The 20,162-nt window shown below is 43.1% G+C and overlaps 1 protein-coding gene across 4 annotated transcripts in view; it reads right to left on the bottom strand.

The window, feature by feature from the left end:
* Positions 1-12,861, bottom strand: part of cdh8 (cadherin 8) — a 95,650-nt gene extending 82,789 nt beyond the window's left edge. For 3 of the 4 annotated variants that reach the window (XM_062440105.1, XM_062440184.1, XM_062440261.1), the window contains exon 1: positions 12,604-12,861. In XM_062440105.1, coding sequence (XP_062296089.1) covers positions 12,604-12,861 — 258 coding nt within the window. The remainder of the gene's footprint in view (positions 1-12,603) is intronic. The other variant, XM_062440341.1, reaches the window with a different exon arrangement.
* Between the last annotated feature and the right edge of the window lie 7,301 nt (positions 12,862-20,162).

The raw sequence follows: 20,162 nt of genomic DNA, 5'->3' as shown, positions 1-20,162 counted from the left end.
TTGAAGTAATAAAGTGCACTGAGGTATCTGCTCGGTTAAATCCCTCCATCCTATTTTCATCTACCTTTTGGACTGAATGTGATCCATTTATGAATCCCTTGAGATCATTTCTAAGCAGCTTCTGTAGATGAATAACCGTATGTAGTGCGTAAGACATGGGATATTATGGATAATATGACTATTGTTGAATTAAACTGACATAAATAGAAGCAACATCACACACTCCAACCATTGTCTGTATCAGATGTGTATGAACATGAGGACAGTATGAGGACTGCGAATGCACTGCAGGATTCAGCTGTGTAAACAGGACAACAGAGGAGCCTCATACACGCTAAAAAACACACACACACACACACACACACACACACACACACACACACACACACACACACACACAAAGCACTCAGTGGTGACGAGGAAGGCCATTGTCAGAAAACTAATAAAGAGGCAGCGTGTTGCTGCGGTGCGGTAATTACACATCCCAGGATATCAGTACGGTATTTATAAAAACACCGGGCATCAACAAAGAAGGAAAGGTCATCAAGACAGATATGAAATTAGCATTTTGACTGCACGCACAACGTAGGAACACATGGGTGAACACACTTAAACACACACACATTGACAGGAGATGCACTGTAGGTAGGTACACACACACACAGACACACACACACTAAAAAAAGATAATGTCATGTTTTCTTATCTGGCCACTCAATGAGACACATACACAATGTGTGTTTGTGTTTGCATGTGCATCTGTGTTTATGTGGCGGCGTGTTGTGTGCAGAGAGAGACACTGATAAACATGCCACATCTTGGCAAGTGGTGATTCAAGCGGGCGCCGGCTTCTGTAAACACTGGGAGTGCTGCACAGATTGAGATGGAGGGAAATGAGGACCTGTATGACTGCTTCCATCCAGATGGAGGCTACAATGGCCTTGGGGTTGGCCCAGGTCGTTTCCCCCCGACGACAAACCATTCAGAGATCTGTGGAGCCATTAAAATATTGCTGCATCACCACAGCTGCTCCTCGTCTTCATCAGCTAACAGCAGCGACGCAGCTTCACGTTGCAGATAAAGCACAGAAAGTAACATAAAAGGGCACTGTGCCATTTGGCAGAGTGTTTTCTCTTCTTAGAGGCAAGGAGTGTCATCTCATGAGACTCGGAGGGGGTTTCCTTCCAAGACACAGCAGTTTTTTGTTTTTTTTTGTTGAAATTTAAATTATCTTCTTGTTTTCACTGCTGAGTGTTTAAAGAGAATTTCCTCAAAGGATAATATTGTTGACAATGTTGTAATTTGGGATTTTCACTTCGACGCATTTCTCAAGTGGCATTCCCAATTGCAAAACCGAACAACAAATTAAGGTTTTATATTGATTTTTAACTCTCCTTGAGCGGCTTTTATATTTTCTTAGCATATTGACAGAGACACAGTGGTTCTTGTGTGGACTTTGGATGATCTCCTGCGGCTGGTTTCCACCCACAGACATGCTTGTTAGGTGAACTGGAAACCCTCAAATTGCCTGTAGGTGTGAATGTAAGTGTGAATGTGTTTGTCTGTCTTTATTGTGTGCTAGCCATGTGATAGATTGGCAGCCTTTGAGGGTGTACCCTGCCTCATGCCCAATGCATGCTGGGAAAAGCTCCAAGCTCCCCATGACCCTGATTAGGCTTTAAAAAAAGGAATTAGCTGACAGTTATTAGGGTATAATGAAGTCACTTGTATTTAAATATATATTGAAATGCCTTAATGTCAAACTGATATTTAAATATGTGTTTGTTTAGAAATCAATACATAGGCAACCTTTTAAAGTGTTTTTTTATGTTATTTGTGCTTGTTCTTTTATTTGATTGTTTCTTTTGTTGGGGGGGGGGGGGGGGATTCGGGGCTCAGGGTTACTAGTTAAGGTATAAAGAAATTTAACTTGTATTTATTTATAGCACTGGCAATTCAAGTGGTGCAATATTTGTGTTTTGTCACCTCGGTTTGACCAGCTGGAGGAGGTTGTGAGCCATTGCTCGCTCTCATCTATGAATTCAGCACCACCTACGTTACTCCGTGTCATGTTTCGAGTTTACAGGACTGCACGCTGCTGTGAGTTTTGACAGTCTGGTTATTTCTGCACCCCCCTTCCCAAAACCGGACCTATGAAGGATGACAGCTAACACTAGTGAGACCCCCCTCGTTTCTTTGTGTAATGAGCTGCCAAAGTCTCAGCGGGTCCCAAACACAGGACCAAAAGCTGTCCAGTGGCAACCAGTGTGAATGATAGAAAGCTGGGCTTCTACTTGAAGTTAGTTAGTCAAGCTTGCTCGCTTCCACTTTCAAACATAAAGTAACTGTATAGTAGATTGCCCCAAATTTTAACCCTTACGTACTGTTCATATTCTGGCACTTCACAATATCCCCTCATAATTAATCTCTATACATAATTTCTGAACCACAAATCATTCATGAATAACATCATCAGTCATTTAATAAATTGGTCGATGCTTGGTCCAACGTTACAAAAGAAAGGAGAACATAACAATTTCAATTCATTATAATAAATGTGAATAAACAGTACTTTTGAATGGTGGTTTTTCCATTTTTGAATAAATATGAGTCAAACACTCAACAAAAAAGCGTATCGGCTGAACAAAATAATTTTAAAAAGTTTTAAATGTTTCCATTTTTGTATAATCTGGGTCATCAAAGTCATCAAAGCTCTGGCTAAAAGAAAAGTACGTTTTTAAGGTGTGCTTTCTTCTCTCAAATGTAAACCTGGGTCAAGTGACACCACTTCAGTGTCAGAAAAGGTACAAAGCTTCTAAAAATATGTCCAAAAACTGTTTCATCTCCATCTATTCTTTTAAACATGAGCTGCAGTATCATTGTAGTTTATATTTTCCCCACACAAATAAATAAGAAGAATCTAAATTTAAACTCATTCAACTCAAGCCTGTTTAGTAAGATATCCCTATTTGTATTAAATCCACAGGATGATGTCACCATCAAGTCATAAGCAATAACCCTACACAGCCCTCACCACATCCAAACACTTTGATAACTTAACTAAATTTTCACATTCCTCCAATATTACACCAGTCCGCTCTTTCATCAAACTCATCTGCGACATTGTTACAGTAATTGGATGTTCTATTATTCATAATGGCAGAAGTTTTTCTTGGAACTCTGCATTTCATTAAAACACAATAGAGAAGACCGGGTGTTAGCATAGATTTGTTAATATTTCATCAGATACACCATCGGTGCATGTCCAATCCACAAGCACAACAACAAGCAGTTGTGGATGGGATAAAGGCAATTAGCCAGACTTCGATAACAGACGGCCTCTACCCCCTGAAAGCTTTTCACATGTTTCTGGCATCCTCTATTCAGCGTCCCTCAACACTTCATTTCGCTGCCACAGAGAGAGAAGAGCGAGCAGCTGAGAGGAGGCGACGTAACGCGCCGTGTCTCTCGTTGCGCACGCCAGCAGACACGACGCACACTCGCTGGGATTCTTTGAGAACAATTTCAACATCCTGCACGCTCTGGCTCTGATTCCCATTAAGCATTCATGATTCATCTGGATTTTATATTATAACGTTTTGAATTTTTCATGTATCCAACCACCCCCCCCCCCCCCCCCCCCCCACCCCCCCTCCCTTTTTTTCTGATCCTACAGAAAAAAAAGAATTAATCAAACATTGGAGGAGGACAAGTGTCAGTTTCTCACACACACACACACACACACACACACACACACACACACACACACACACACACACACACACACATCACCACCTGCTTGTTACATCCAGAGTATTTTCTTGAAGTCAGTTCATTTATAAGGCTCGGGCTGTGAATGTATCACACGTGCCTCAGAGACACAAACACAAGGGAGAGGCATTATTAGAGGGATACAGGTGTCTTCACAGGTAGAGTGTGAGGAGGTGGGAGAATAAAGCGTGGAGTGCGCGCTGCCCTTTTAGGTGCCCCCCCCCCCCCACCACCCTCTCCCCCTTCCCTTTCACCCCTCCCTCGGCTATTATTTCAGCTATCTTTTTGTTCTTTCTGCAGAAGGGATCATTAAACCGAAATAATTCATTTGTGAGAAAGGTCAAAGCCACAGTCTGTTGGCACCCAGATACCAAGAGTTAGGAGTGGAGAAAGAGACAGAGAGAGAGAAGGATGTGTGTGTTGTTTGGGGTTTTTTTTTTAGTCAACTCAGTGATTGAGGTGAGTGACCCTCTGCCTTCTGCTCAGCTGTGATGATAATCATCATCTTTAATACCTGTTATAGGTGAAGACATAGGTCTTCAAGTAAATGTCATATCCACTGTTTACCGAGGGCGCCTTGTTGTTATTATGCCTGCCGTATGAGGATGGGAGGAGCAAGAGGGGGGCGAGGGAGGAGGCGGAGGAAGAGAGTTGAGGACTGTCATCTTTTTAAGTGCCAGAAATAGGCACTCACTCACCCGCCAAATAAAAAATAAATTTAAAAAAACTCTCCCTCTCCGATTGTCTCTCCCTCTGCAGCCCACGTGTGCTCCCAGCTAACCGTGAAGCTAAATGCACATCCAGTCGCACAATAACAACATCCATTCTTAACAAGATTACTCCGCCAGTCCCAGTTTGGCTGATGGGACGTGTATGGAGGAGAGAGCAGAGGCGCGGGGATAAGCCGCCCGCAGCCGCCTGCAGCATTTTCACATATGCTGGGCGCTATCCATAGGAGAGAGAGAGAGAAGCTGCCTGGAGAGTGGAGCTGAAACATCAAGCCTGCTGGAGCACACTGGCACAGGGAGCAGGAATCTTTAGCTGCTGCTTCTACTTCTGCTGCTTATGCTCACAAGTAACTATGTCAGAGGCAAGGGCCAATTAGCAGGTTTCAGATAATCATAATCTTTTGATTTGAATAATCAGATTTGAATAATTGTAACCTCATTTACTGGAGCCGATGCTTGGCCAGTGTTTAGACTGGGAAAAGCCGTTCAGACTCATAAGTAAGCAGAATGTCCAACATCAGGCTCTTTAATGCTCCCTTCATTTAGTCTGTTTAAAATATGATTACACACAGGGGCCCGCTGTTTTTTTGTCTGAGACGCCAACAATCGCTTCGATGTCAGCGCGGATAAACAAAGGCCGAGGCTTAAGCCCGTTAAATTGCAAATGCAAAAACGACACACGGAAAGAAAAAAAAAAGAGCTAGAGATATAATCCAAAAAAAGCAAAATCCTTTATTTCAAATGAAACAAGGCTAATTTAGGCAAAGCGATACACGAGCCGAGCATTTGAGGTGAACCACTTTAATTCCTATAAATTAGTTAGAGCAAAGTTCAAGGCAGAGCGCCAGATGATTTAGCCTGCTAAGCACTCCACCTCCGCACAGTCAGCCCAGGCCAAGCCCGATGAGCCGGGAAAGGAGAGGAGGAGAGGAGAGGAGGAGAGGAGAGGAGAAGAGAAGAGGAGAGGGAGCGCATTTTTTTTTTTAAAAAGAAAAAAGAAGAGAGGTGGACTTAATGAGAGGAGGGGGGCTTTTTTGGATTCCAACTGGAATAGTTTGACATCGCAGACTGGCAAACGCTGACACTGGCGAGAGGGCTAATCATGGAGATGCGGTCCAAGGTGAAATCATAAAGGGTTCACTATTTGCTATGAATTAACACTGATGTAGAAGCTCAGGAAAAAAAAGTGGCCCCCGTGTGTGTGTGCATGTGTGTGTGTGTGTGTGTGTGTGTGCACACACGCTGTTCGCTCACTGTACGACACGGTTTTAATCACGCCGAGCCACAGATGTGAGTGATAGCAGCGAGCTTGTTATTTTGTTCGGGGACTCTGAAGCCGATGCGAATGGGTGTGCTTTCCTGTTAAATTATTATTGCAGCTGATGCACGCACACGAGGGAGCTTCCACGGATCGCGGTCGAGAGGCGTCATGTGCCTCCTCGCGATACACCACGCTGAAACATGATTTCAGCTCCCTCGTGGAAATAAGCAGGGGAAGAGGGATACAGTATGTAATTTAATGCACAGCAGTTGCTAGGTACATATGAAACAGAGAGAGAGAGAGAGAGAAAAAGACAGGACATTGTGAGCTCATGTTTATACGTGTGGGTGTGTTTAGTAAGACATAAAAAAAAGGGAAGCAGAATGAGTGACACACATCTGGAGAAATGGTAGAATGTGATTGCATGGTACAGTTCTATTAAATGGTCACTGACAGGCAGGTGTGTAAAAAACAAGGGAAAAAAAGAAGCTTAGCAATAACATTTAAGTTGCAAGCAATATTGCTGCATTTTGCCAGAGGAGTCATAATGCCAGTGAGGATGAGGTCACCTGTGAATTTGAAACAGCGCAGATTTTCCACGGTGCAATTTTCTGCTCCAGGAAAAGATAGAGAGCAGTTTAAGAGAAGGAAATATTTCATAAATGTGACCGCGCCGACGTTCCCGCCAAATGTTTGCGAAGATACGCCGGCTATAAAACTTAGTGGACACACTGTATTTACTGTTGCACACATAACCCTCATGTCTAAATATACTCCATCCGAGCCTGCGTCCTCTCTCATCTCATTTCAGTCCATAACCCTCGGCGAATGGACGACACACACACGCGCGCGCGCGCACAGAGGCACACACACACACACAGCTTGTTAATGGGAACCAGGCACAACAACACAAAGCCATAGACAACCTGTCAAGCTCTTCGATATGCAGCACTAATGTGATCCCACAGCTCTATCAGAGCCACCGCTGGGCCCAGTGTTTTATTACAGAGCGGCAGGGACAGACAGAGGGAGAGATTGGAAAGGAAGAGGGAGACTGTGACCATGGCCCATTGATATAATGACCCTGCCAGCATTAGAGATATACTGCACAGGTGCGCCTCAGGGGGGGAAAAGAGAGGAGAGTAGTAACAGAAAGCAAAGGGGAGGTGGGGGGAGAAGAGAGGAGAATAGAGGGATGTTAGCATGTTTTTTTCTAAATTACACAAGAGGAAAGAGGATGGAGATCTAAAGGGGCTAAGAGACAGAGGAGCTGCTGCCTGCCTGCCTGCTAGACTGCAGCTCAATACGGATCTTTGTGGCGCTGCCTGAAGAGAGATTACAGAGCTGTATGCCAGGAGATGTTGTGGGTGTGAGAAACCAAATGGAATGAAATGAAGTCCAACAAACATTGATGGGCTTTCCCCTTTTTTCCTGAATCCAATGACAGCTTCTGATTCAACCCTCTCACTATGGCACTAGAACCTGTGTCTAATTTAGGCTATATTTCACAATTTATTATATCCGGGCCAATGCTTATAATTTATGTGTCATAATGGCTATCAATCACCGGCAATAATTCGGCTAATATTCTCGTTAACTCCCACTCTTCATCCATCAATCAAAGGCAGAGGCAGATATCCTGCTAAAATCGTTGACGGTTGGGGTAAATGCAGATTAAGGTGGCGGTGGTGGTGGTGAGGAGGGGTGTGATCCTTGCTAATCAGCGCCCACGTCGGCACGGCTCAGTCGAGAAGGATGGGGGGGGGGGATCAACCTTTGATCTGCTGTGAACCAGCAACAGCGGGGCCCCTGGCAGGACTCAGGGAGTCTCAGGCTGCTCCAACAGCTGCTTTCAGGACTCAGTCTCGCCTCAGCCGTGCCTCGCTTTGCCTCGCATCGCCAAAGCCCAAACACTTGGAGAAATTTTAACAATGTCATTGTACCAGCCCCCCCCCCCCCCCCAGCCAAAGGCCCTGGAGGCAAGCTTACACAGGCTCAAGAGTCACTCTCTCCCATAATCACTCCATCACAGAGAGATGGAGAGAGAAAAGGAGAGGAGCGGAGGTGGAGGTGGAGGTGGAGATGGAGGGGGGGACAGAGACAGTAAGAGGCAATCCAGCCGAGCAGAAGTAGCTCGCATCAGTATTTATAGACCGATGTCCCACATCTTGTACGAGCAGTCCTAAGTGCAAAAAGCAACAAAAGCAACAAAAAGGTTCTGAATTGGATCCTGAAAACCGTCACAGATAAAGACGGTGCGCTCAGGTCCAGATCCTGGTAGCAAACAGATATCCAAAAAATGGAAAAAAAACTTAAAATGTTAACTTCTATCATGGCGAGACATTAAAATTCAATTTTATTATAAAGGGAAAAATCAAGGGTCTAACTTTTCTGTAGAACACACCGATGGATCCAGGTAAAAGCTGTGATCTCTTATCAGCTTCAAAGCAGAAAACAAGGAAGAACCATTTCAGGCAAGTCAGTACTAAAAAAGGGTCTTCAATTTTTTTATTTTTGGGGTGGGGGGGCCAATATCAGCACAGCAAATATCACTTCTACTAGACAATGTCACCTATGCTTCTCACCAAACAGCCTTCAGACTTCCATTACACCACCAATCTGATACTACTGTGGCCCTTTCTTGTTGGGAATCCTGTCAAACAGCTTGTTTGGAAGAATGAAGCTTGTGTTTCCCTCCCCCGGCACACACACACACACACACACACACATACACACACACACACACACACACACACACACACACACACACACACACGTACAAAGATACAAAGAAAAAGCTTTTTTCTTTTCTTTTTTCCCTCCTTCTTACGGACATATCCATTTTCTTTTGCTGAATCAATAATCAAAGCCTCTTTTTTTCTTCTTCTTCCTTTCTGTATCGCTGTCAGTCCCTGCAATCTTACAGTTCAGCCTGAATTGATGAATATTAATGGTTGATTATCAATTCTCTTTGTGCAGAAACACACACACACACACACACACACACACACACACACACACACACACACACACACACACACACACACACACATACATACATACATACATACAATGCTGTGGGGGATAAAAGTGTTGGACAATAGGATGAGGAGATCAGTCAATTTACAACGTCTGCATTGTACGATTCAGCAGTGATTATCAATCCTCGTACACCATATGCTAAGTGATTGCAGGGAAGTAAAGAGGTATAGAAAAGTTAGATCTGTGTGATGTTACAGCGCTAACTGCCATCAATCTGCCTCATAGTGCAAGAAAACACATGTTAGGTTTCTCTTTGGTGTAAATGCACATACATACAATGCTGTGGGGGATAAAAGTGTTGGACAATAGGATGAGGAGATCAGTCAATTTACAACGTCTGCACTGTACGATTCAGCAGTGATTATCAATCCTCGTACACCATATGCTAAGTGATCGCAGGGAAGTAAAGAGGTATAGAAAAGTTAGATCTGTGTGATGTTACAGCGCTTGGTGCAAATGCAGCAATTTATTCACTGTTTGTCTTATTTTCTAAGATAAATGAGATGTCTTTTTATAGGTTTGAATAATGGAAATAGCTTTGATTGAATAGGTGGAAACAGTGGGAGAACATGGCTGAAGTTGTAGAAGGTTTGGATAGGCCTCACCAAACTGAGTCAAGGTCTTTTAACAAGGCTCCAACAAACTTAAACACTTCAGAACTTCTGTTTCTGTGCGATGGCAAACCAAGAGCTCCTTTTTTTGCCTAAAATTACCCTCCGCTTGCCTTCCAGTGGTCTACATGAGAGTCTGGCTGGAGAGGTATCTCCGACTCGTCGTCAACACTGAGCAAACTATAGCATCCTCCAGCCTCAATCCGTGTGAGTGATATGTTCAAGCCTATCTACCTTCACACTCCATTTGCCTATTTTTGTTCTTAATGACGGGTTATTTCTGAAGCGTTCCCCGGCTCACGATGAGTAATCCTTAAAAATCCCTTCCAACATTTTTTTTTTCTTCTTTTTTTTCTGTGGAAGCTACAGCCGGAGCAACAAGCTTTCACAGCTGTCTCTCCTGCTTCACTTTAACAGGTACGGCGTGTCTGCCTTTACCCCGACCGACGCCGACGGGACTGACGGGGGCTGACGAACACACCGCTCAGTGAATCACAATGTCAAGGAGAAAAAAAACCCGACGCGGCAGAGAAGAAAACAGCGAAAGGGAAAAGAGGGGGGGGGGGGGGGGGGGTGCTGTCACGCCTCGTGGCCATCCTTCTCGCTCTTCAACACCTCCACCTTCATCCTCCTCCTCCGCCATCCTCCCTCCCGTTGCGTTTATGCTAATAGTCTCTGCTGAGAGAGAACAGTGACAATGACACACCGTTTAAAAATCGATGGCACAATCTTGCTCTGTCCCTCTCACCCCCCCAAAAAAAAAAATCTCTTCTCACTCTCCTTAACCTCATGTTGGTGTAGCTTAGGGTATAAGATTGGGGGACGCACTTCTAATTAAATTTGAAAGTGAACCAGCAATATAAATAAATAAATAAATAAATAAATAACTACAACTACGGGATGGAAAGAGTCCAATCTTTGCCGGGAGTTCCTTGATAATCATCCCACAACCGCAGACACAGGCGGCCTCGTACACAGCAGGGGGGTGGAGAGACGGAGGGGGGGGGGGGGGGGGTTATAGACAGTCGTATGAACCTTTTGAATCACACCTCCCACCCATTTGATTAATTTTTTAATTAAGCGTGAGAAAGTCAGAGTAAAGGGGGAAAAGAAAAAGGAGACTGGGTGGAATGGTGTTGAGAGGGGCTACTGAGAAAGGGGGAGAGATTTATGGTCTTAAACCAATACAGTGCCATCTTAGTTTTAACATAGGACTTATCTTAGCTCTGCCAGGCATACTCATGAGCACTTAACCTTGCAGTGAACGCAACCCATCATCATCGCCTCGCAAAAGGGCGAGCTGCGCTTTTTTTCCCCGCCCAGAGTTTTGTACCCCCCTCTTTCTCACCCTCTCTCCTTACCCATCCCTCAATTCCTTGCACTGGCTTATACCTATGACTAACCTATCCCCCCCCATTCAAGTTTGTTGCAAAGCATTAACCGAGGCCTTGAGAGAAAGCATCCTTCATGGCAGGCAATGCTACTTGATTTTGTGCCACCAATCCTCTGTTGACAATCTGCAGAGCATTTCACACTTGAGCCAGAGGCGCTCAGCACTATATTCAAAGCAAGAGTGTGTTTGTGTGTGTATGTGTGTGTGAGCTTGGAATTATGAATTGAAACTCTGTTATCCGCATGTTCCTGTGCTTCTTTTTTTTCTGCCTTAAGCTCTACTTGTTCTTTAAGAGGAATCACAAATATATAAAGTACACAACAGTTCTTCCACCCCCCAAAAAAATCTTTTAATGCTCTGTGTGTTAACAGCTGAAGTTCTACAGGCTTTACATATGGTCACCGTGGGGCCCGGTGAGTATCTGTTTGTTTCAGAATTCTGATGAACAACAGTCATTGTGTGGAGAATCCAGGAGAGGCTGCCTAATTGACTCGCCTGAAAAATTAATGCATCACTTAACAGCATTTTTGTGTTCGTATGGTATTTAGAAAACACAGGTGCAAATCCCGCATGGTGGCAAATGTTTAATTGATGCAGCCATATGACAACGCTCGGGATAGAAGAGGAAAAAAAGAGGAAAAAAAGAGAAGAAAAAAAAGAAGGAGGAGGAGGGGGTGAAATTGAAAGTATTTACTTGGACTATGTGCTGCATTTATTTTGTACTCGGCTTTTTTGCTTTAAGCATCAGTTGCCATATTTGAGGAGGCAATGCATTACAATAGTAACATGTCAAACAAAACAAAAAAAGGCATACCTACTAATTATCAAATATCAGGTGCTCGTACACAGTTTGCAAAAGCTATTACCGAACAAGATCAAATATTATGCTTGATGGCCGGCAGTCCTGTCCATGCCAGCAGAGCGGTTGGGCTTGGGGGTGATATTCCATCGGAGGGAGGCCCTGGCGTGGCTGCCAGGCTGACTCTCCCCAGGTGAGTCCCAGCAATGAGCTGTGAACAAGCTGCTTTGGCCGGGGCTGGCCGGCAGCCTTTCTCCCCTCCTCTCTGAAACCTGCCTGACACTTACACACAGGCCAGGGAGCAGGTGGCCCTTAGCCGCAGGATTAGCCTGGCGGTTCTGTTCATTATGTAGCCGCAGTGGAACAAAACTAACCAACATTAAAATAGCCTCTTTTTTTTCATTCTTTTTTTTTTTGGTTCCCATGCAGAAATATCTTAAAGTATGACTTTGAAGGGGAGAAATGGGCGAAGTGGCTCCAAAGCATGCAGGATTAGGTTTTAAATTAAAAAAATAAAATTAAAAAAAAGGAATAGGAAGGGAACACATGCACACATCCTCTCTGGTGCATGTGTAATTTGTGGTGAAAACTGTGAACTGTGGTGAAAAGTAACAATCTGTGTTTGGTTGCTAGTGAGTTACACAGTATGTGGGATTTCAAGGACATCCAACGGAGCAAAAATATGTTGCCACCATTATTTGATTGGAGTTTAATTATTTCCAAAAGCATTCCGTTACACACACACACACACACACACACACACACACACACACACACACACACACACACACACACACACACACACACTTACATCACACCACCATCTCCCCCCCCCCCGCCATATCTCTGCTTCCCCCTTGACAACCAAAAACCCTCCCACTGCCCATGGGAAGAAGAAAGAGGAATAAAAAAAAAACGGAGGGAGCATTCAAATGGCCGAATTAATGTTTCCACATGATAAGCGAGCTTAATATAATGCTGACAATCACAGCACTCACCCTGCCAACAAGTATTGGATCGGGTCCAGAAAATTCCTCCAGCACAAACATTTGATTCCAAACCCATCCTCTCTTGGCGCGGCTCAGTAATCTTTGTCCTTCGCCAAGACCGCTCGCCACTGCTGCGGACCCACCAGTTAGTGTACTTTTGGACTGGCCTATGATAGGAGTCATGGACACGCAGGGAACAGAAGTAATCCACACCAGCAGCAAGGACATCCACAGATCCATGAGCATCTCCTCAGACCGCTTTGGCATCCTGTCGTTGTGTGTTTTTGTTTTGTTTGTTTGTTTGTTTGGTGAAAATCTTCTCTGCGTCGCTCTCTCTCTCTTTCTCTCTCTCTCTCTCTCTCTCCGCCGACCCCCCCTTCTCTCTCTCCTTCACACTCTCTCTCTTCAGATCAACAGCTCCTTCTTAGATAACAAGAAAAGGTTACTTGTGTCCTCTTTGAACGGCGGAGCTTGCATTCATGGTGCGATAAAGGTCACTTGCATGGCTTGGCATGCCTCCATAGCAGTTGGTGAGGGGGTGAGGAGCTCAGCACAGCATCCATTTGGCGTTATTCCGATGGGGAGACCTATAAGGGAGCAATCACAGTTTGTTAGTTGTCTTTTAATCTTGTGAGGAGTTGTCAGGGAGGTGGGGAAGAAGGGAGGGAAGTAGTGTCAAATAAACACTTGGACAAATAAGGCGAGACAGAGAAGACAAATCTGCTTCTTCGCCAGCCAAAAAAAACAACATATATATAAAAAGGGCGGGGGGGGGATTTAAAAAACGAGCAAGAAAAATCTCATTTTCAAAATAAGATGTCAAATTGTCACTTCATCATTACACATGATTTATTTGTAACAGCCAAAGACCCTTTATTCCAATCTCGTTTTCATATAATGCCGCTACAGTTGAACAAAAAATGGGTATGTCTGTACTCTGAGGCTATTCAGCCCACTACATCAGATTGCCCTGCTTTAATCTGTTGTTCTGGGGGATTATCCTGGAAAGATTTTGAGCAATTACATGTTCCTTATGATTAATGTTTTGACAATACATTCTTGGTAAAATACTGTTATAGGCTACAGTCGAAATTCCTTAGACAGCCGTGCATGCGTGTGTGCGTGTAAGTGTGCTTGTGCATGTGTGTGGAGCGGTGTCAGGTTGAGATAGAGAGGCTGGCTGCAGGTGAAGCTGTACAATGTCAACAGCGCTGCAGCTCACTGATATCATAGTAATCCAGATGAGATCATTGTAAAGGCATGTAAGATGCAGGTTTAATCATTGAGTCGGATGTTTGATGTTACAGTGGAAGTGCTGTTTTATGATAAGCAGATGTGGATGTAAACTCTTTTTTAAACGCACACACACACTGTTATCACACAAAAATGAAATGATATATGACAAAGTGACACAACTGTAACATAAAACACAAATGAGGTAGTCTAATGATTTTTCCACCTTTACTTTTAACTTAGCATCCATATCACCAGCCCAGTCACTGGTGTGCATTGTTCAGCGCAATGTCAAAACCAGAAGGGGGAAAAGCACGCACACGCACACACACACACACACACACACACACACACACACACACACACACACACACACATAGAGACACAGACACACACATCTCAGCTAAAACTGATGCAGGTGGACATGCTATCACAGCGCCGAATGGCTTGCTTTCAGCACGGTGTCACTGTTAGTTCTGTTAACTTTTACTAGACACACACACACACACACACACACACACACACACTGTGTCACTGTGGTCATATGTTGCACACACACACACACACACACACACATGAGTCCAGCAAGGCAATTCCAAGGACAATAAGCTGTAAACGTATTCCACCTCAAGCCAACTGCGATATCATAAAGTGTGGAGTGATCCGAGTTAATGTGACATTCTGCAAGCAGAGGTTCCGACCTGGAGTCTGAAGGATGCGGGAGCAGGTTAATGAGAAAAAAACACATAAATATACAGAAGGAAAAAGGGTGGGGAAGGGATTTTAACGCATTTCCCACTAAAATGACACCCCATGTATAATATTAATATAAATAACTGACATGCAATTGTTCTTTTTTCCTATTTCCGTGCATTTTAAGTGACTGTGTGACTGCGTGACTAAGCAGGCGGTTTCAGCACCACGGGGGTAGGACAGCTCCCCGCCAGAAAGCAGCCGGTCCAAACATGCAGCTCAAGCCGAAAAACGTGCGCCGGCAGCGGAGGAGCTGTCCAAGGTAGTCACCTAACGGAGCCAGTCATTTCTCCATGTCTAGCAATCAAACCACTAAGTTTGAAGCTCCTACTTGTCTCCTCTGCCTCTCTGTAACAGACGCAGTAGTCTGCAGCACATAACCAACCCCGGCTACCCAAATTCACCCTCTCTCCCTCTCTCTCGCTCCCTCTCTCTCTCTCTCTTTCTCTCTCTCTCTGAAGTTTTTACCCTTTGAGGAGACAGTGTTTCCAATCAATCCATCTCGGTGCATCGGATGTGACACCGGTGCGCATTTTCCATATTTATAGGAAAAAATATAACCTCTTTATAGGAGTAAATGCGCGACTTAAACCGAAAAATGTGATTAAAGAAGACAGCCTATAAGTTGCAGACCTTTTCTGGAGACTCCGTGCCATGTCGCTCCTGAGAATGTGCCGGGAAAAAATGTACTGAAGCCCGGCGATGGAGAGGGCTATGACAAGTCCTCCACAAAACAGCAATGTAACAATAATACCTGTTAGGTTTTATACGTATGATGGTGGCGGGCTATACTTACTAGTGAGACTTGCATCCTTTTCCACTGCTGCATCATTTTTATCGTTGTTTTTTTTCTCCTTCCTTCAAAATACGCACAAAAAAAAAAGTCGCGTTTCCTTCGAGGTGGTTGGAGAGAAAAAAAGAGAGAAATGAGCGAAACGCGGAGAGTCTAGAAATCCTTCGTGCAGTTTGTCAAGGCGTAGTGACAGTGTGTTGAGGTTGTTGGTAGTTAAGAGAGCTCCGACAGGCTTGCTGGCCGACTGGAAAAGTGAGGAGGAGATGGAGGAGAGAATGCACGGTGGCGAAGAGAGCCTCCCCCCTCCGCAGCGCTCATTGGGTTGATGAGGAGCCGGGTCAACAGGCGCACAAATGAACGGCACAGACGCGCAAGAGAAAAAAGAAAAAGAAAAAAAGGTTATCGTCTCACATTTTGAGATAACTGCAGTTGTAGATATTACACAGGGTTGTGGAGGTAAAATCACTCATTACTTTTCTCTCTCTCTCTCTCTCCTTTCTCTTTATTCTAACTCTCCTCTTTGTTGAGGCTGTGACGCATGATTGGTCCCCTCACTTCTCTGGGTTATTAGTGAAAAAAGAAGTAGGCCAGGCGATCAGTAAAACGAAGCCGAGGCTGCTCATTTACACTGTCATTTGATAGGGTTAAAAGAATGAACAGATGGACGCGCGCACTGTAGCCTTGTTGGCACAATGGAAAGTAAAACTGGTCATTCAGGCTTACTGCATTTTCCAGCTATTACACTCACAGGTCTCTGGGTTCAGTGTATTTGTATTCTGTGAGGAAATACTGTGTATATAAAACCACTAACGCTCAGACTATTAACAGACAAAAAGCAGGGAAAGTGTTACACAGGTCTTATTAAGACAGTTAGTGAAAAGGTCATGCTCATCATTGCATAGCTGAATATGAGTGTGTGTGTGTGTGTGTGTGTGTGTGTGTGTGTGTGTGTGTGTGTGTGTGTGTGTGTGTGTGTGTGTGTGTGTCTGTGTTCATCTTACTTTCAGAGACACCAGACTGAAAATCAGTTGATTGGGGACGGTTTGTGCAAGTTGGGACAAAAGCATCATCATATTGGTAAAAAAGATGAATTTTGGGTCAGAGGTTAAGGTTAAGGTTATGTTAACCCTTTCACACATAGTGGCCACTACAGTGGACAGCTATTGAAAAGCAAATTTATATATATATATATATATATATATATATATATATATATATATATATATATATATATATATATATGCATTGTTTTGATGTCATAGTTGCACTTCAGCAACCACAGTGGACACTAGTGCAGCATCCCATACACTACCACTTCATCTGCAATCACTTTTTTGGTTGTAAATCAGTTAATGTATGTCATTATAATGTAATGTAATTTGATGGGGGGAAAATGAAGTTACATTTTTTTTTCATGCCTAAAAAGAAATAGAAACAGTGACTGAGGTTATCATAATTCATGCATGAAAGGGTTAAGACTCTAGGAAGTTTATGTCTATGTACATTCCCCAAAAAGTGACTTAATGTGAGAGGTAAATGTGTGTGTGTTCAGTGGAGTGCATGACTGACAGCTTCCCATGCTGCTGTCCATAGAGAGAGCCCTCTAGTGTTTGTGTAGCTGCTTGGCAGCAGCCAGGCAGGCCTTGAGGGAGCAGCAGCCTTTATTAGTGCAGCAGGAGAGGACAGTCACTATACTGTCTGACACCAATGACTCTTTTTTTTTTTTTTTGTCATCTGAGAGAATCCCTTTATTAAACTCATCTCAGTCCACAGAGTATTAAAACGCCACCTCGGCACTCCCTTTTGTTCCAGCGATAAAGTCGCATTCCACAATCTCCACCCCATGTCCCTGCAGTGCATAAAGCAGCAGCAGCAGTGCATGCATGTTCAATTACAACAAGTGTTAAAGTGTTGAAGAATGAGAGAGTTTTGTCTTGCACCCACAGCACCTTAAAACACAAAAGTGCTGTTTTGTCTTAGGCTTTTGTCTGGCGGAGGCCCTTTTGACCTCCGAGTGCCAGAGATCCCAATTAGCAAAGACATCAAGTCTACTATTATTTATTTCTGTACCATTTAATTTCCCTCCCACTCATGCTTTGATGTTGCAGCTGCATTTCAGATGGGAATTCTCCAATCATCTTTTTTAAAAGCTTCTGCTGCATAATACATTAGGCTGTAAATGTTGAGCCATGTTCCTCTAGCTCAGACTGAATGAAGATTTCATTGACGGACACTCTGAGCTCATTTGGTATGTGTGGATTGAGTTAAATGTATAAAATCGCATAAGCGTTGAAGTAAATCAACAGCCAAAAAAAAAGCACATGAGAGTAACTGAACCTGTTGGTATCCTGTAATTATTTTTCACATCTTTCCTCTCTCTCTCTTTCTATTTATCACACACAAATGCACTAACATAACACAGTTAATTCATGCTTAATAAAAGAACATACAGGAAAACATTAATGCGATTCACGGCACGTCCCTTTTTAAAGGTACGGTAAAAGCTCCTCTGACATCAGGTGAATCTGAGTCGAACTAATCATTCAAAATCTCCTTCCTTGAGTGCGGTTTTGTGCAAATGAGAAGGTTCCAGCTTTAAATTAGTGATTAATTCCTCCGACATGGCCCCTGCTAGTGATCAAAATATCAGATGGCTTTGAAAAAGGCAAAGTAAGTGAAGGGGAAATGGTCTTTAGAACCTGAGCATCCTCAATCGATCATTAGTTACTGCTTTGTCAGAGGTATTAATCACCGAGACTGTTGCAGTGTACGCACCACACACTTCCACATATGAAACTCAGCACAACAAGTCTCCTTTAATAGCAGGCTTGTTATTATAGAAGACTTTGTAGCTTTATTTAGATCATCTTGTGTCTTTTTTATTATCTGGCCTATCAGTTTAAACATAAGCTTCCCTTCTCTGGATATTCACTCTAGCTGTATTCTTTATAGCAGATGTATGAGCATGTTCCAGCATGTGTATGCTCTCCTCAAACATACTTTTTTTTTTTTTTACAACACCCCCACCAGCCCCACTACACCGTAATTTGGCCAAGTTACCGTCTCAACACCTATCACTCATCTTGATGAGCAGTCTACCTTGAAACTAGCATCCCAGGCTGAAGTTGAGATAACCAGGGAGCGTAAAGCTTGATGTTGATACTTCTACTTTATTAGTTATTGCTGCTTAGCTCCCTGCCACATACACAAACACACACACACACACACACACACACACACACACACACACACACACACACACACACACACACACACACACACACACACACACACACACACACACAGAGCTCCCCCTCCCACTGTGTGACCACTAGCCTCATCTTGACAGCTACAATCGGCTCACAACCGGCCAAGCTCATCCATGGCATATGGTGCATCATTACTCTGAGAAATATTTACCTCTCTTGAAATATGCTTTTAATAAAAGAAATGACAGCATGTTAACATTTTGCTGACAAGCAATCAACACATAATGACTGCTCTCGGAAAGCATGCGGTCACTTTTATTCTTATTCATTTAAGAAACATTGTTAAGGTATGCCTCCTCTTATCTCTCCCACAGCTAAAAAAAAAAATCACCCATTGATTTGTCTCCTCACATTTTTACTTTTATGTCCTGTATTCTTGTTAAAGCCAGACACTGCAGCACTGTTACAATGAGTTCAGAATTTTTATGCACGATTGCTAACTAAGACTCCACAGTGTTACCAAATTACCACAGTGCTTTCTTAACTGGCTTCCTGTCAAATTTTGAATTAATTTAAAATTCTTCTTATTCAGGTCAGAAAACCCAGTTGAGTGTTTTAAATCTCATCCAGAAACCTTTTTGTTCTCAAAAGTGATGCTTCCTTTCTAAGGTTTCCAAAAACTATTGCTTGTTATTAGGTTTTAGGTTAGGGGATGATCATAGTTACCCGTTTAAAAAAAATGTGCCGATTCATGGTTTTCACATGAAATGAACAGTGGTCTCCTGTTGTAAAGTCCTCTGTTGAGTTATATCGTCCTCTGATGTGAATGTGCACACATTTACACCACCAATCAAGAATTTGGACACACTTTATGATTGAAGAGAAGAGGAAGTTGTCCAAACTTTTGTCTGGTACCGTATTCTAGGGACCGACCTGAAGTTGGATTATATGACTTGATTTGTTCCATATAATGTATTCAGAAAGTATCAAGACCCCTACAATTCACTTTATTGTATTTTTGTTAAAAGTTACATTTTTGGATGGTTAAAGAAAGAATATTTTAAAAGCATGCTTTCACTTTTTCAGTATGGGTTGAGTGTAGATTTATATACACTCAATATATATTATATACACTCAATATATTCCTACATATACATATATATATATATATATATATATATATATATATATATATATATATATATATATATATATATATGATGGAAGGAGAGAAGCACATTTTAGAAGATGTTACAAACAATTCCTGCACAGTTTGACATGTTGTGTTGTTCAGTTTTTGTTCAGTCACATTAAATATATCAATTACAGTCAAATTCCAAATGGATCTGTAAATCTGTAACTTACCTGTACACAACAGGCTGCAGGGTCTCACCAAGCTTGATTTCAGCAGCTTTGACGGCTGAACTGAAATTGATGAGCTTCACTCGGAGTGGTGTTTCTCTGTGGTTTACCACCATGATGTTGTGTGGAGTGATTTTTGTGTGGATCATACCGGCAGTCTTCAATGCTCCGACTGCAGAGACCATCTGTAGGAACACAAGAAGAAATAAAGGGTAAAT

The sequence above is a fragment of the Scomber scombrus genome, chromosome 1, assembly GCF_963691925.1.
Source record: "Scomber scombrus chromosome 1, fScoSco1.1, whole genome shotgun sequence".
Taxonomy (NCBI): domain Eukaryota; kingdom Metazoa; phylum Chordata; class Actinopteri; order Scombriformes; family Scombridae; genus Scomber; species Scomber scombrus.
The sequence above is the reverse complement of the archived record's forward strand: the minus strand, read 5'-3'. Positions and strand labels throughout refer to the sequence as shown.